General features: G+C 39.7%; 1 protein-coding gene across 3 annotated transcripts in view; it reads left to right on the forward strand.

The window, feature by feature from the left end:
* Window positions 1–18009, forward strand: part of CPNE4 (copine 4) — a 229343-nt gene that overhangs the window by 112069 nt on the left and 99265 nt on the right. For all 3 annotated transcript variants that reach the window (XM_039549679.1, XM_039549677.1, XM_039549678.1), the window contains one exon: window positions 6100–6279. In XM_039549679.1, the coding sequence (XP_039405613.1) occupies window positions 6100–6279 (180 nt within the window). The remainder of the gene's footprint in view (window positions 1–6099; window positions 6280–18009) is intronic.

Below are 18009 nucleotides of genomic sequence, written 5' to 3' on the forward strand. Positions count from 1 at the left end.
TTCTGGAAAACCAGTGATTCTCTTGGCACAAGGGCTCTCAAATAATTTAGGTCCTGCTTACATCATCCTGGGAACTGAGCATCACTGTTTCCAATCCCATGAAACTCCCCACTCTTCTCCTTAGCAATGTTGCCACAATTTGCCTGGCACTAGTATTAACCTGTATTGCACCCAAAGGTTTTTTTATGTTTTCTAGCTATGAGAGCTTTGAGTTGCTCAGATGAGACTCTGAAACCTGCACAGGCTTCAAGTCTGCTAAGGGTCAGTACAGGCCCTCAAGTGCTGATACGGAGTGACTGTGCAGTGACTGTGACAGCTGTTGTGTGTTTTGTTTCTGAGTGAATGAGACAAACCATATGCAAGTACCTTATCAACAATCTCATTTCTCTCTTCCTTTAAAAGTTGCGAGCACATAAGGCAACTCCATCCGTGAACTTCTCACAGAATTTTTACATATTCTATAAAATAAATTATCTGCTTCCTGCTTCAGAACAGTGAAAAGTAACTGAGAAAGTAAAAGAAATCAAGCCAGTCAGTGGCTCTTAGCAGAGAAGTGGGCTTTCTTAATGAAGAACTTTCCAACTAAGAAATAATAATCCTAGTTTTCCTGTAATTTCAATTGTCTGGGCTGTTTCTATATGTTAGTTTTCCAGTGCTGGAAAGCAGGTCTTTGTGGTTGTGACTTGGAGGTTTACAAGCTATCTAATACTTATATAGATACACAAATAAAATAAATTAATTGTAAATAATTTTTAGACCATTCACATTAAGTGCTTCTCTTCAAGCCAGCCTGAGGCAAAAGGTTTCTGCTGACATTGAGAAGATTTTGCTCAGCCTTGAGCTCTATAGTCTGAAAAGAATTAAAGATCTGCTAATTTCTTTCCACTGTTTTCAATCATCAATTAAACTCAAAACAAGGGCTATAAATTATGGTGACCTTTGCAATAACTTATCATTTGTGGGATAGAAATGTGATGCTGTGAAAGCACTGTTAATAATAAAAAATATATTAATGACTCTCAGAAACCACCAAGCAAAGTGCAAATTGCTTTCTGCTTGGTATCAAATTCTCAGGTAAGGTACTGTATCATGGAAATTTTCAGTCTTGTTAAAATTCAGGTGACCTAAAAATAATGCTACCTCTTCACCTCTGTACTTTTTTTCATCTCAGCTGACAAATGTGATTCTACCAGATTTAATCAGCATTTTATAATGACTTCTACAGAAAATAGAGCCTGTTGGTTTTCCCTTGATGGCCTGTACAATGTATAGGGAGTGGTGGGTCAATTTGTTGGACTAAGAAATTGCTAAAAATGTAACAGCCACCAAAAAACACATTGTGGTGGCACACACATTCTCTATTTAATGGAATTTGCATTTTTATGGCTCTTCAACTAGATTTCTACAAACACTGAAGGAACTGCAGCACCTGTATACATTTTCAGACCATAGTTCTGTAGACCAGAGATCTTCCTTAGTTCATGAGGCAGCTGTATCATTGCTGTGCTATTTCATGAACCTGATTAAAATTCCACCCCCCCCAAAATTGTCCTTTTGGTGAGAACACAGTGAATTCTTCATGGCCCTTGGCTGCTCTTCACCTCAAAGATGCCAAGAAACAACCAGTGAAGATGTGTTTCTTTTCTGCTAGTTGCATGTTTGCTAGAAATACAGTGGAGAGCAGGTAGGTACCAATTATCTGTGTGGGACATGGAGTTCTCCACATAACAGATTTGTGCTAAACGTGGAAGCATGGCCTTGAGGTGCAGAGCTTTGGGCCCTGTAGACAATTCCCCATTTTCCTGGTTCCCAAGGACATAATGAGAAAGTTGTTTTTATGATCACTTAAAAGCCTGAGATACCAGGTGACACTAAGCTCCTGCATAATCCTTGTTCATCCTTGTATATGCAATAGCTTATACTTCATCTAATTTTGATAGAAGAAGATAAATCCCCCTCAGAGTGGATCTTTTCCCTCGGCTTCACTTCTCAACTAGTGGTGAAAGATGGAGTGGAGATCCTCAACCCATACTTCAACCATTGAATTACTTCTTTGTCAGTGAATTTTTTTCTAGGATGAGGAACTGTTTCCTCACTGAAGTTACCGTGTTTATCACATGCAAAGCTCTGCAGTTCTGCAAAGCTCACTGCTTTTCAACAGGTCACAGACAAAAGATATAAACAGAGTAAGAAGCCTGAATTTTAGTATTTGTTCTTCTGTCCTTTGTGCCTTCTTTAATTTGATGCTATTTGACTGCAAAGACAGTTTTGCAGTTCTTCAGCAGTGATGGTGAGTAAACAGGGAGACAGGCAAACATTTCTGGCAACTGTCCGTCCATGTCAACAGTACAGAAAGAAAACAGCTTTCAAACCCAGCTTCCAACTCCCTGCAAGTTTGACAAGAGGATTCAGAAGGCCCGTTTTCTTTCCTGTATTTTAATTCCTGCTGTTGAGATGGCACTCTGCACTGTGGTTGCCAACTTTGGTGTTTGTATGTCATTCATAGTTCCCCAAGGGGAAGCTCACAGGGTGGCTGCATCCAGATGGGCCTGCCAAGTAATCCTGGCTACTCAGCAGGGCGCCACCTTCTGTGAAGTGACAAGGACCTAAAGAGATGAAGAGGGAAAGCAGTGTGAGTCCGTCCCAGGAGGTGAAGATGCAAGTCCTTTTCTCTGTTTAAATTGTCCTTGAAGGGAAAGTGCAGGTGAAGCTGCACCATGAAGCAGATGTTTGGATCATGGTGTCAGATGAACACTGCTCTTTTTAAGGTCAGTTTTACCTCTTGACACAGCCCGAAGGTGCATGTAGCTGTCAATTGTTTCTTTTGAAAATTTGTTCTGCTTCAGTGAGTTGGAGAAATTCCTTGTTCTAGCAAAGTCCCAAAATAACAGATGGCTCATATGTCAGGCATCAGCAAATCCTAAATCTGTGGACATGACCCCTGTCCATGTCGTGTTGAAAAACCTGCCTGTTGTCAGGATTAGGGTTTTCTGCAACAAGACCAAAAGTGTAGTTCCACTTGCTTATAATATACTGTTGTTGGACTTTAAAGTTGTCGTCCCCAAAAGTAATGGAGATTTAGTGTTCTTCATTATGTTTTGGAAAACATTCATGCTGAGAAGTTGTAACTTCCTGAGTGCTCAATTAATGAGGCTGGGCAAAGCTAAACTGTGTTTTCTTTAAGCATTTGAGCCTTCATCATCCATATAAGTGGAAGTACTGCAAGTAATTTTGGGTGACAGCAGGATTAAGGGCATATGGCTTGAGGCTGACATCTTGTCAGACTGCTGTGAACCTGTGTTTTGGGTCAGCATGGAGGATGACACTGTATTTTGATTGAAATGAAACAGGTCCTGCAGGTATTAGGATAACTTGTGGTTAAAACCAGGTCAGGTTTTTTTGTTGCGTTTTTGGGGGTTTTTGTTTGTTTGGTTTAGTTTGGGGGTTTTTTTTGTTTGTTTGTTTTGGGGTTTTTTTTAAGTGTCTGCAGCCCTGTAGATCATGAGCTTTTTGATGGTTATCAGCATGAAACTGCACTTAGCAATAATATTTCCACCAGTTTTCATTAAGGTTTCATGCTTATCCAGCATTTCTAAAGAGAGCATTAAGGCTTTATGATTGAATCTGAGAGCAGGAGTACTCAAGAAAGAGCAACCTTTAAAAAGTGGCAGGAGTCAAGTGGAGATTATACCTTGTGTTTATAAAGCATCTTTCAACCAGGGTGTTCCATGAGAGCTGGGTAATTTTTTGAGCTGTTCTGTTTGCCACTGCTTCTTCATCACGAGTCACTTCAGCTGGTTATCAGTGCTTAGCCCTGCTGCGCAGTAACCAAAGCCAGGGAATGGAGCTGGGCTTCCCATGCTGAGGACCCTTCCAGACTTTCTAGCCAAGGACTAGGGTAACAGTGAAACATGCTGACTAAGCAGACTGGACACAAGGTAGACTAATAGGGGTTAATGTTGCTGCTGATGGCTGAGAGAGGCACAAAGAATTTTAATTTGCTTGTGGAGCTGTTGGCATTGCTTCTTTCTATACAGATTTTTCTCACATAATCCCATGCTCTGACATGCTGGCTTGATGTATCATCTCAATAATGTGGTAAGACTGGGGAAATTCAGTGAAATGGCTATATTTCAGTATGGTGTCTGTCAAGGGAAGGATGTCAGTCAATCACAGACTGGAAAAAGCAAACAATGTCTTATCTCTGTGTGAGACTGAAATTCTTAATGTCCCTGTGTGCAGACCGGTGCCTCCATTTTCAGGCACTTTACTCCCTTGAGCAGCCACGTATTTAACCTGTGTTGAGTGCAAGTGTAAATCTTGATGTATTTCACAGTGGAGAACCCTTTCCAGCAGAAAGGAAGAGATGAAGTGAAACAATAACAGAAACTTCAGTTACTGCCTGAGATCTGCTGTACCAATGAAGCAATTAAAATGATGCCACTTAACAGTTTATGCACTTGCAAGGAATGAGTTCAGCAGATTGCTATGGCTATGAAGAAAAATTTAAAAGCAGTCATTTAAATGTTTTGATTATTGGGTCTGCTGAAGCACTAGTTCATGAAATGACCACTCTTCTGCAAGTGAAACAAATCACTTTTCACTTAGAAGAGATCTCAGGAGCGTCTCAGTGAACTGATTAGTCATCGTTATCTGACATAAGAAGTATTTCTCGTTGTAGCAGTAATGGTGGAGTCATACTGATTGCTAGTGGAGATAACAAAAATTTTTGAGATAGACCAGCATCTGAATGAAGGTAGCTGGTATCCTTTCTCACCTTACATTATTCTTATTATTCTTTTGATGACTGATGCCAAACCCATCATTTTCAGCTAGTCTAAGCAAATACATTAAGAATGAATTTGTAAGTAAGGTTGCTTTCCTTTTTGTGATGGTTTCATTCTGGCATAGTCAGAGCACATTGACACAGCTGTGTGAGAAGGCAGCAATGGTAACACTGGTTTGGGTCTATTCCGTGACTGGTAGCATCTGTTTGATGACTTGCTAAAGGATTTCAACTGTCAGAGCTGTCAATCCGACACCTTTGATGAGCAGTAAAATAAATGTTCTACAGGAACTGTTCATTTTTTCTCCTGCTTTTGATTTACTTGACTCTTTGCGTCCTTGCCGATAACTACTAGCAAGGCTAATGCATTATAAGCTCTGAAAAGTGAAGCAAGCGGCTGTCATTTTTTGCACAACAGATGTTCCTGATCAGGAATCAGACAAAGGATCTCATCACTCTTCCTCTGAGCAATTTAATTTGTCTGTTCCATGGCACACCAGCCACCTCCTATCTAGTGACTGATGTGCCCAAGTCCTACTTCATTTCAGGATCAGTTCCTTTAATCTTACAGAATTATTAAGTTTTTTTCTGTGCCAGGGCAAAGAGAGTGGCAAAAAGGAAATTGCTTCATTGCTTACGTTGTCACCAATGATGCATCATAATGAAAAATAGCAAAGGCCTATTTCAAAAGTAGGAAACCCAAGTACTACATTTTAAGAGAACTAGAAAGTACTCTATGAACACTTTTTTAAAAAAGAAATAACAATATAGATTTAATGACGTTTCTTTAGAAGTTTTAAGACTCAGAGGTAGGAATAAACAGTACAACCCATCAGATTCTTGGGATGCAGCTTAGCAGCATGGAAAAATTTATATACTTTTAAGAAAAGATGTTGCTGTGGATCCAGTTCTCCACTTCTTAATCATGCAAATTGTCTGAAATGAGTTATTATTGGTGGTGTTACTCTCTTTTCCATTTAGTTTGATGCTTAGTTTAGTTGCTGCTGTTTTGTACTGATGGATGGGTACTGCTGGAGATGTAAATTCTGTATTTATTCTATAGTTTGTTTCTCAGTTATTCTGCCAAAGACTTGCTGGAAGGGAGAGGCAAGGGAAGGTGGCCTTATCTTGTGTTTTTGGTCAGCCCAGCACAGAAACAGCAGCTGCTGCTGACAGTACAAACAGGACTGTCTGTGGTCACAGTCCCAGCTGTCAGTCCTGATAAATGAGCACAGTGTATTTGAGGAGCTCATGGTTGTCCATCAATGGCAGAAAGAGAAGCCACTCATGTGACCTCTTTTTTGAATTGACAGGTTGACAGGACAGAAGTGATTCGAACCTGTATAAATCCCGTCTTCTCCAAGCTGTTCACGGTGGACTTCTATTTTGAAGAGGTGCAGCGATTGCGGTTTGAAGTCCATGACATTAGCAGCAATCACAACGGGCTGAAGGAAGCAGATTTTCTCGGTGGCATGGAGTGCACTCTTGGACAAGTAAGTGTCACTGCCATTTTCCCCCTTCGTTGCTCATTTTTTTGTATATATATATGAAATATGTTGCTTTGTTGACTGACTGATGGGTGAGATTTGTCATTCATGGCGAAATTCTTCATCAGTGCTTTGAATGGGGTAACTGACAACTTCTGCTGGTTTGTTTTACTACTGTAGTACAGCTTCAAGTCAGCCAGCGCTTATAGGAAATGGAGCATCAGTGATTGGCCTTGGACAGTGAAAGCTGATGCTCATTAGACCAGTGTTGGAAAATAGACTGATTTAGGAGAAAGTTGTTGTTCCTAACATTATATGGGATTTACAGCAAGTTCCAAGTCCAAGAAACACTTAAAAATATACTTTATTCTCATGAGGTAGTGCCTGGTGATGTGGCAAATAGAGAGATAGGGTTGGATTCATCTCCCTGACTCTCAGTCATCCAAAAGTTAGGTGTCTAGACTAAGTTACTCTTCTGATTTCCATCTTTGGTTCAGTGGAGAGAAACAGACAGTTCCAACAATTGATTCATTCTGAGACACCTATCATAGATTAGGATAAATTGTCTTCAGGAGATACCCGTCTTTCCTCATTAGTTGTCAAGAGAGTCTAGACAGCTGGCTTAGGGGAGATACTTAACTTTTTCAATTACTAAACTTAAGGGTGATGAGTCCTACCCACAAGATCAATATCTAGAGGTCATCAGAGCCAACTCTGTAGTGCATTCCCATACTGCTGACTGGTAGCACCCTACAGGGTCCCAGGTATCATAGTTTATTTCAGACTGGCAAAGTTTTTGTCATGCACGGTTTCACAACACAGATTGCTGCTCTGTCCATAATGGCAATGCCAAGTTTCACTGAGCTGAATATAAATTTGCTTTCCATGCTGTGGTAACTTGTGTGCCAAGAGCAGGAAGGCTTTTGTTTAGATTCTCCTTTGCAGTGCTTCCACATAAGTTTGTATTCTGAACATGATAGCTTGTCATGGAAGATTTTGCAATGCTTTTGTTTCCTGTCTTCTCACCTTTTGTTGCTCCTCCCTCAGCCCCACCACACCTGAATCACTTTGATTTTCTTACCAAAGCTATTGTGCCAAACATGCTGGATGAGGAAAAGTCCTCTCAGACAGAGAAATAATATGAAATATATGTATTTACTAAATTGGAAGCTCAAAATAAAGATGCTGGTATTTTGGATATTTACAGTGCACTATAAAGTCTGTTCCTTTTGACAGAATTCCTGTGGTCTTAATCAATGAAAATAAGCTATCCTATAACACCAAGGGGAATGGGAAACAAAGCAAAATGTTATTATAATGTTCTTCTCACTTAATTGGCTTGAAAAAGAAGGGGGAAAAAATGTCACTGCTGCTGCCCGTAGCATAAATGTCTTTATAATGATTTGATCTCTATAAATAGCACACAGCTGGGTTGGTTGCAGTGTGATTTTAATGGTAACCAAGAAAAAATAACAGTGTGAATTCTGTTCATAGTAATGTAGCCTGGAGGACTCTGTACTTAGACTTTTTTTAGTGGTGCTCCCTCCCCCCCTTTTCTAGTTTTTAACCTTTTTTCAATTTAAAACTGATTTTAAATCCCCCCCCAAAATAGTAGCACTGGAATTGTCATCCAAGTAAAGCCTTTGTGAAAATCCTGCAGCACAGGCTGTACATATGGAGCTTTACAGTCTTGCTTAGCTGTATGTTGTAATTACAACATTTTTTTAATGATGATAATAGACCCATGGCTTTTCTTGAGATAATTTTGACATGAGTTTGCTTTTCTACATTACTTTAATGCCTGAATAAAAGAGAATTTTGTGTGAGAGTGAGTGCCTGCTTCCCAACTCACTTTCCCATTGCAAGTAGGTCTTGTCTGAGACATCCAGGAAGGTTGTAGATTTTTAGGCATACTCTGAAAGACTGATGCCCTTCCCACCCCCCATAAAAGTGTCAACTTCTATTGCTCTCTTCTAGGTAATAGTTGATCTCTAAGAGATTCACTGCTACCTGTACCTGTTTGTAGATCATCACTTAGATGTGTGGTAAACCTGCATGTTTACCCAAATCATGTAATACTTGTATTCAAACCAAAATTAGTAGGAATAATAAATGCTGGGAAAGACAATAGCACAATTATACAGTAAGCTCACAGAGAGGAGTGTCTTTTCTCTTTATTCTGATCTCAGTCCCACATGTAGCCTACCCAATAGGTATTTGTTTGTCAGAAATTTGGGGTCTTGGTGCGAATGACGAAAAATGGGTTCCTTTGGAATCTCCTAATCTCCTTCCAAATGTTTTAATAAATCTGTGTTCCAGGAGTGTGATAAAGTCAGTGACTTATAGGTTGTTAGATCCTGAGCCATACACTGTTCAGAGACATCCCACTGGATTTTCAGCAGGATTTATTTATACTGCTCTTGCCAGGACAAGTGAATTCTGTGCCTCTGCTGGTAAATACTGTGGTTGGCAGCATCCTGGCATGCAGTCAGTCATACCTGGATGTGAAGAGCAGATTTGTCAACAGGAATTTCCAGTGCCACAGCATTTAAACACAGTAGAACAAATGGTTATAGATAGATACCTGATGAGTGTAGTTACATAAATATCAGCATGCTAAATAGAGACATTTCCTCAAAGTGATTTGTTTGGTCCATCACACTTAAAAGTCACCCTTTCAAACAAAACAATAGCAGATTATCTCTTGAAGGGTTTGACAGGAGGAGGCTTAGTGTGAGGTGTTATGGGGGGATTTTTGTGTGTGTTCTTAAGTACTACAATGCTGTTCCTTCTACTGAGAAAGGCTCTTTCAGTTTCCCAGCTTCTTGAGTGTCCTGGTAATGTGCAGATTGGCAGAATATTAACAAATTCTCTACAGTTTAATTGTTAAATTGTTTAATTAAAGTGACATTGTTAAATGGTAGGTTAAGGTGCATAGCTAAAAACTGTACTTTTTAAAAATATGTTATTATATTTCATTTTGCATTTTATTTCTAATTAAATGCATAAAACTAATATCTAATAATACCAGGGTGTAACAATTAAGTTGTACAGTCATATGGTAGCTATTTAAGCAAGGAAACTGTATGTGTTTTGCTTGTAACCTCACAGGAATTATTCTTAAGTGGGAGCATATTTGTGAAATCAGATTCATAGAATCCCAACAGGGTTTGGTTGGAAAGGTCCTTAAAGACCATCTAATTCCAACTCCCATGCCATGGGCAGGGACACCTTCCACTAGACCAGGTTGCTCCAAGCCTCATCCATCCTGGCGTTGAACACTTCCAGCAATGGGGCATCCACAACTTCTCTGGGCAACCTGTTCCAATGGGTCACCACCCTCATAGTGAAATTAGTTCTAATATCTAGTCTAAATCCACTCTCTTTCAGTTTAAAGTCATCACCCCTTGTCCTGTCACTCCATGCTTTTGTAAGAAGTCCCTTTCCATCTCTCTTGTAGCCCCCTTTAGGTATGGGAAGGTGCTCTGAGGTTGCCCCAGAACCTTCTCTTCTCCAGGCTGAATCCCAACTCTCTCAGCCTGTCTCCATGAGGAGAGGTGCTCCAGCCCTCTGACTACCGCTCCATGGCACTCTTCTGGAGACCCAAAACTGGATGCATTGCTCCAGGTGGTGTGTCTGGAACAAATCCTTAGTGGGGCTTACTTGAAGTACCACAAAAGGAAGCAGCATAGACATTTGGGAATGTGTACTCTTCCTGTTCAAATCATAAAGTAATTTAAGTGAAGAGGTATCCCTGGAGTCTCCAGTTCAATCTGCTGCTCAAAACGGATTAGAGCAGATTGCTCAGGGGCTTGTCTAGTCCGGTCTTGAATGTCTCCAAGGATGAAGCTATCACAGCCTCTCTGGGTTTTGTCCTAGTGTTTGGCACCCTCACAATGGTGATGTCTTCCTCTGCGTAAGCAGAGTCATAATGAGCCCTCACTCCTGTATCACGTGGAAACATTTGCAAACACTTTTAGTAGCTTTCAAGTGGCAAAAGAAAGCCTGGGTTTGCAAAGTGAAAATAACCAGAGCAGAGATGACTTAGTTTTAGCTGGTCTTGCTTAGGGAGGAAGGCAGTAATATCAGCCTTCTTGAGCTGCTGCTGTAGATGACAGCTCTCACTGGTTGGAGTGGGAGTGTTGTGGTAGAGCAGTGGTTTGGCATTGTGATTTCTGCTTCAGCAGAAATGGCTTGGGACGCTCCATCAGGCTGTGCATCTGCCCACTAATCTTCTAACTCTTTGATTCACTCTAAATAGTTGCTCTTCTTTGCACAGGCACTGGCAAGCGGAGGCACCTGCACAGCTTTGTAGTGATAGGCAGTGAAATCACAACCAGTAATATTTTAGTTGGGGTGTGCCTCTGTAAAGGTGACCTCTTGCTGTCCTACAGGTGCTTTAGATGCTATGAATCAGTTTATGCTTGGTCATGGTTTTACGGATGTTGTCTGTAACTATGGAGAGGAGATTCTTCCCTTTCTCTTTTCTCTTTGTTTTTCTCTTGCCTCTTCCTTGTTCCTAGGAAAAGTCTTCAGGCACTCCATTCACCCAGACTAATCACCTCCAACTGAATCCCCATGTAATCACTGAGGGTTTTGTATTTCTGTTGCTTTTTGGCTCACAAAATCTGTGATTGTTTGAATGTCAGGAGATAGATTGATTTTTATTTGATAGGTTTATGTATGTGAAAAAAAAACAGTGGGGAAAAATATTAGATGGAAAAGCACAGTCAGAAATTTAACAGTCTGATTTTCATGGTATTCAACAGTGGTAGTGTGGTGGTTTGACCTTGACTGGGGTGCATGGTGTAGAATATCCCTTTTGTTAATTTGGGTGAGCTGGCCTCCCAGGATCTTTCTCATCCCCAGCCCCCTGATGAGGGGGAAATGTTGAGAGACAGTACTGATGCTGTGCCAGCCCTGCTCAGCAGTAGCCAAACCCTGGTGTGTTATCAACACCTTTCCAGCTACCAATGCACAGCACAGACCTGTGAGGGCTGCTGTGGGGAAATGAACCCAATACAGACAGCAAAACCCCAAATCCATGTCCTATTCTGCTTATATGTTAGTGCCTTCATATGTCATGAGCTTCTAAAGCTCTGTTATTGGAACCATTCAGATTTATATTCCATTAATTTTATAGAACATTGAAATTGCATCATTTAGTACAGTAAGGGCTCAAACTTTCTAATACCCAAAGTTAACTTCTTAACCACACAGTAAATAAGTATCAGGTGGGTGGCTTAGAAAGACTTTTTATCTCTGAAGTTTCACCCAGAAATTTTAGTCTGTTCTTTTCACGAAAACTATTTCAATGAATAGCCATTTTCTGATGAGAACTAAACAAACTCACATTCCCAAGACATTCTTAATTACTGCTCAGCTGTGCATGCAACATCATTAAATTGTGGGAACCAGTGAAGTTTTTATTTCTTAAATGCTGTGAACCACCCCAGCTCTGTGGGTTGGGTTATTCTCTGTGACATATTTTGTGGGAATAGCTTTTGTGGCTTTTCTTCCATTACTTAACCATGGCTGGACTTTGCTATTTTCAAATTTGGGATTCCATTCCTTGTTTAGTTTCTTTTAATTTACAGAAGTGTTAAAATATTGTTACTCTGTTATTTGCTCAACTAGTAACAGAAGAGAACTGCAGAGATGGAAATCTTTTCCTGTCAAGAACATTTTCAAGTATTATTCTGAGACTTAAAATTACCCATACACACATTTGTGTACAAATTGGATTGAAAATCTTCCTTCTTGGTAATGAGCATAATTGTTTCTCGTGTGCTTTTAATAATATATGTCATTAGCAGATTATGCACTTGAAAAAGATGACTGATTATTAGTTCAATTTCAGCCATTGCAAATCCCCTTGCTCTTGAATTAGAGAAAGGCTAAAAGAGTCATGATTGCACCTGAATTAATTAAACTGAAACAGGTCGCAGGAGAATATTTGTTTAACAGACTGTTGATGGCTTCTGTGGTGCAAAAGACACAGGACCAGTTTTTTCAAGGTATTTGAATTCCTAAATCTCATTAGATGTCTGTGTGCCTCCTTAGGTATCTAGGTACCTTTAAATACTTGGCCTTTGATCTCCTCCAAATGAAGTTACTCAATTCATTAGTGGGATGAATAATGTATTTTATTAGATGTGAATGTCATTTTCTACCCGCACTGACTCAGAGCAGAAGCAAATAATGAACACAGTACTCTCCCTAACTTTGCCTAACCCTTTCAGCACCTCAGTTATCTGCAGGATGCTCTTGGTTTGCCATTGCAGCATGATCTCTGAAGCTGCAAGATTTTCTGTTCTAGATGAATCTTGCTATAGTTAATGAAATTTCTTGCACAGTTTGTACTGCTTTGTTTTTGCATGCTTTATCTTTTAGTATGAATTACTGTAGCAGTCTTTAGAAAAGTAATTTAAAATTTAGTTTGCTATTATCACGAGATATTATTATGACTAATTCTAAAAGGGCTGCTACTCTACACACTAATTAAATTCAAAGACCTTTTAAGCTATTGATAAGATATTTCCTGTAATAACATTATTCCTCTTGTGATAGACGTATCTTTTTTTCTCAGTGTTCTGTTTTGATTGACTATTTTCAGGTACAGGTCTTTAACAAAGGGAGAGGTATAATTCAGCTGTAAATAGACTTTGAGCTGAACAATACTATAGCAAACAAAAGAAATCTTGAAGAATGGTGAGTATGGTACAGAAAGAATCATATGTACAGAGAGGATAATTATAGCACTAAAACTGGCTCTACCAAGGAACAAGAATTCTGTGAGCAGTTAGACAGAACGAAACTTTCTTCACTGGAGACCTGTACATCTGAACTCGTTCTCTTGAAGTGATTTCTCGGTATCTGTGATGCATTCCCCAAACCTTTTTGTCCATGAGAGTGGAGTGCGGTCACCAGCATTTACGTAACGTCTGGTCTCTCTTCATGTTGAAATGTAGTGTGCTTGGTGCATCTGCAACTATGTGCCACCATTCACAAAAATTATTTGGTGGGTTCAAAAGCAGCTGGGGGATAGATAGCAAGATAAACACAAGCACATCAGAGTTGTATAAATCATGCTTTGTCACAAACCAGGCTAAAGAGCAATGCATGAAGTAGGAGAAAGAGTTTTTACACTGTGAGGCAGAGTTACTTCTGCTGCCTGTGGTTTCTTTCATTATTCACCTGTACAGGTGAAATGCCATTAAGGTCTGACATTATGTTTGTGGGTGTTTAGAGGCTTAACAGTATCTGACTTGAGTGGATTATAGTAAGAGTGCACTAATATTTTAATTTACAAGCGTCAGAATACATTTTACAAATGTTAAATCTCCAATCATTTGTCTAGTCACTCTGGTTGCATCATTCCACTTACAGCAATATCATGAAAGTATTGCTGTCCTTCATTTGGGAGGCTTTGTAACAGTGAAAAAAAGTGCTTTAAAGGTTGTACTTTTATGCTAGAAGGGAGGAGCTTAAGAGACATGTAGCATAACTGGCAAATACTTTTGATATGGTTATGTCCCAAGTTTTATCTACCACAGAATCCTTCCCTTGCTGTGCATCAAGGATTAAAAGGATTTTGTGAATATAGTCAAGTCATTTTAATTATATATGTTAAAATCCCCACCCAAACTTGGCAAGATACCAGTTGCTTTACCTATTAAATTGTTACTGTCTCAACCGATGAGTTTTTATCACTTCTCTCATTCTCTCCCCTATCTCGCTGGGGTGGAGTAAAGCAGTGACTGTGTGGGGCTTAGCAGCTGGCTGGGGTTAAACAATGACATAAGGGTTGGTGAAAGATTTGAGACATGTTTTTTTGAAAGAGTACGATCGCTACTTTTCTTTCCTTGATATATCAACATGGTTCTAGGGGATGCTGTTAGAAAAACACTCTGTTTCTATATGTACCACTGCTGTTTGGGGGGAGGTTGCTTCTCCAGGATCCAGGTATGTTTACCACCAAGGGCTCTGCACTTTAATGTATTTGATCATGAAGATTCAGTCTCTGTAAAAGGCATTTGGATCAAGGGAAAAATGCTATTAAACTGTGCCTAGGTGCTCTTTGCAGTCCTGAAAAGAGTTAGGTTGGCTAGAAGAAAGCTGAGCAACTATGAAAGTCCATATAACAGGAATAACACATCTGGGACAAGAATTAACACAGAGGTGCTAGGAAATAAAAGTTAGTTCTCTGGCTATCCCAGCTAGCAAGGAAGAGATACAAAGACTTCTTCAAGTTGTGTACTATTGTGATTGAGGGAAATTCGTGCTTAATCTGTCTGTGTAAATAACTAAATTTGGGGTTCCTGTAAGAAAGTCCAGTGTGCAGAAGAAGACAATCCAAATAAAGAATTTGCAACACTTGACCTCTGGCTCAGGGTGGTACCTTGCAAGCTGAATCAATGCTGTTGAAATAACCTGGTTAAAAAGCCATATTGAAATCTTGTTTTCCACTCAATTTATGAGCGTTGGGAATTCTGTATGGTATTTTTGAAAGTTATCCCTATATTTGGTTAAGAAAGGACCACCTAGAGAAAGATATTTTAGAAGTTTCTTAAACAAGCCAGGTAAAACAAGTCATTATATTTCACATCTCATCTTACACAATGCTGATTAGTCATGACTCAGGCATAGGAGAGAGCAAACCTTCATCAGATTCCTTGTCTCTCAGTGACTGCTGAGCAATGCTCGGTACACAGCTGGTGTCAGCACCTTGGTGCTTTTATCTAGAGTCTTGCATCTGTTCATACTTTCAAAATAATGGAAAAAAAAAAGTGCAAAGCCTCTTTTAGGTATTTTAAATTGGAAATAGGATCAAATGGAGATGTGAATCCAGATTTCTCTACAGTAATATTGAGCATCTGTCGTTAACCTGTAAGGACTTGTATGTAATAAGGAAAATTAAGATCATCTCAAAGGGAATTTCTCACTTCCATCTCACCACAGGGCTGACATCCCTTATCACTGCAGACCAGAAATCTAGTTGAGATGATGTTCTGTTGAGATGGTTGGATATTTGATAAACAAGAGTAACTTCATATCCATATCCTTCCTCTCAGAAATGGAGCAGTGGCTTTTACATTCTGTTCTTATTTCCACCTTGTGCAAACACATTCAGTATGATGTTTTATTGGACATGTGGTGCTCTTAGGCCAGAACTGGGTAGTAGTTTGTATGTAGCTGAAAATGAACTTGACTTCACTTCTCTTAGTCTCACCTCTTAAATCTCTGAGGTCTGGTCTTTGTATGAGAGGCACACTGAGCACTAAAAAGCATTGTTGTTTTTTAACCCCAGCTGGCAACTAAGCACCATGCAGTTGCTTGTTTACACCCGCCTTGCCCCATCCCTGCCACAGTGGGGAGGAGAATCAGAAAGAAAAGACAAACTTCATGGGTTGAGATAAGAACAGTTTAATAATTGAAATAAAATTTTATTTATTATAACAATACCTGTAATGAAAAGGAGAGGGAGAGAGGAAAGTAAAACCCAAGAGAAGGAAGTGATACATAGTACAATCAGTTACCACCTGATGACTGATGCCCAGCCCATCCCTTAGCAGCAATCAGCAGCTCTCAGCCAACTCTCCCCAGTTTATATACTGAACATGGCAGTGTACAGTATGAAATATCCTTTGGCTCGTTCACGTCAGCCATCCTGGCTATCTTCCCTCCTGGTTTTTTGTGCACCTCCTATCTGGCAAAGCATGGGAAACTGAAAAGTCCTTGATACAGAGTAAAGCACTACTAGCAACAACCAAAACATCAGTGTGTTATCAACATTATTCTCATACTAAATCCAAAACATAGCCTGTACCATCTACAAAGAAGAAAATTATTCCAGCCTCAACAAGGACCATTTTCTACATCCATTTGTTCACTAGTAGGTCATTTTTCTAATAAAATGTTCATGAAAATGCATGTTCTGGAAATGTAATTGAGGTTTACTAGGGCTGAACTCAGTTCTACTATTTGTGTTTTAGAAAGAAGAGAGACATTTACTTTCTGCACTTCTTCCCATCAGTTTTGGATGAAACTTTTTTCTCTGAAGCAGAAGTTTTAAATTGCAAGGTTTTGAAGTCAGGGTCAAGATGAAGACTCCTGACAAATGAAAGACCTATGGTCAATTACTTTCTTCTAAGACATTTTGCTAGCTCAGCTGTCTCTGTAACTCTGAACTAAGACTAATGCTTGCTAGTCCCTCAAGTTATCATTGTTTAGGATTTGCTGTTTGACAATCAGGTCAGCAAATGCTTTGTATAATAATGTTCAGAAGAAGATTTGCATTGAGATGTTAACAGAAATGTGATAGGTAATTGATGGCAGCTTCCATAGAAGTCGTTCTTTTAACCAGTGAGAACCATTTTGTACAGTGCATGAACAAAGAAGTCAATTTACTGCTATGGAAAATAGACTTCTTTACAGTTATTGCAATTACAATTACAGTTTGAGGCAGTGATGTTGGCACATTGTTGCCAGATGGAGGATTGTTCTTAGTGGCCACTTAATTAACAGCTGGTAAACACTTGCACCCAAATACCCATATTCACATATGCAGAGAGCTCACTGGGTCAGAACGATGCTTCTGGCTTAGAGAGCGAGTGTTACTAATGCAGTCTGCTAATGAGAACGTCAGAGTAAATTATCCCCTCTGGAACTGCGAGCCGTCTATCTGCCACCTGCACAGGAGCTCCCAAGCTGTGCAACGCCTCATGAAAGCTGTGACCCTTTGGAAAGCAGCAAAGGGAGCTGGAAAAGTTTGGGTAGCTCAGGGGGAGAAGTCCTGCTGTCTCTAAAGGAGGCTACTGAAGGATGGGTTCCCACCCAAGTTCTTTCTCATACCATGGCTATCTATATGTAAGATGTCTGGACAGGTTTCTAGTAGACAACACCCACAGCTTTCATTGGAAAAATTTAATGTGTTTTACAAAGTTGCCTGTGCATCTTGGGGAAGGAGGGAGAGCCCATGGAGGTAAATGGACCCTGCTCCTCAGCTGCCATAATTCATTATCTGGCTGGTACAGAACCCATAATTTAATTATGTATTAAGAATAATCTGTCATATTTCTGTATTGCCTCCTATCTGAGAATCTCAAACACGATTTTTTAAATTGCATCTCACAGTTCACAGAAGTGTAATGATTTGTACTTGAACCTGTTTAGATGGCAAGAAAATAGATGTAGGGATGATTTAAAATGTCACAGCAAACAGTATTTCCAAGATTCTAGGGAAGAAAAAGAACTTCTAAATCCTAGCAATACTGTCATCTTACTTGTAGTTCTGTCTGTTGTTGCCACTGGCCAACACTAGAGTTGAAATCCAAAAGTTAGTTTGGAAAATTGAGTGAAATGTTGGCAACAGATGGCATTATGGAAGGCAGTCCAAAAAGGAGTGTCAAATTATTCATTTAAGTAATAGCCAGCTGCAAAAATGCAGCTGGCAATCTGAAATGGTCCTATTATGAACATTAGTTAACAGTATCATGGTCTTAAAATAAGGTAAATGTTATTCTGGAGTGTATCAGCCTTGCAATGAAAAGCTCTTCTTGCTTCTCATGGGAAGGACCAGGGCTATTATGCCCAATTTTGAGCATTATTCTTGGAGTGTTTATGAGCCAGTCCATGAAGGCTCATCAAAGAGCAGAGAGAATGGTTTGAGGGCTAGGAAATTTGGTCAAGAAGGAAAGATAGGACAAACTCAGGTCAGGTATTAAAGAAGACTGT

This window comes from Corvus cornix, chromosome 2, assembly GCF_000738735.6.
Source record: "Corvus cornix cornix isolate S_Up_H32 chromosome 2, ASM73873v5, whole genome shotgun sequence".
Lineage (NCBI taxonomy): Eukaryota > Metazoa > Chordata > Aves > Passeriformes > Corvidae > Corvus > Corvus cornix.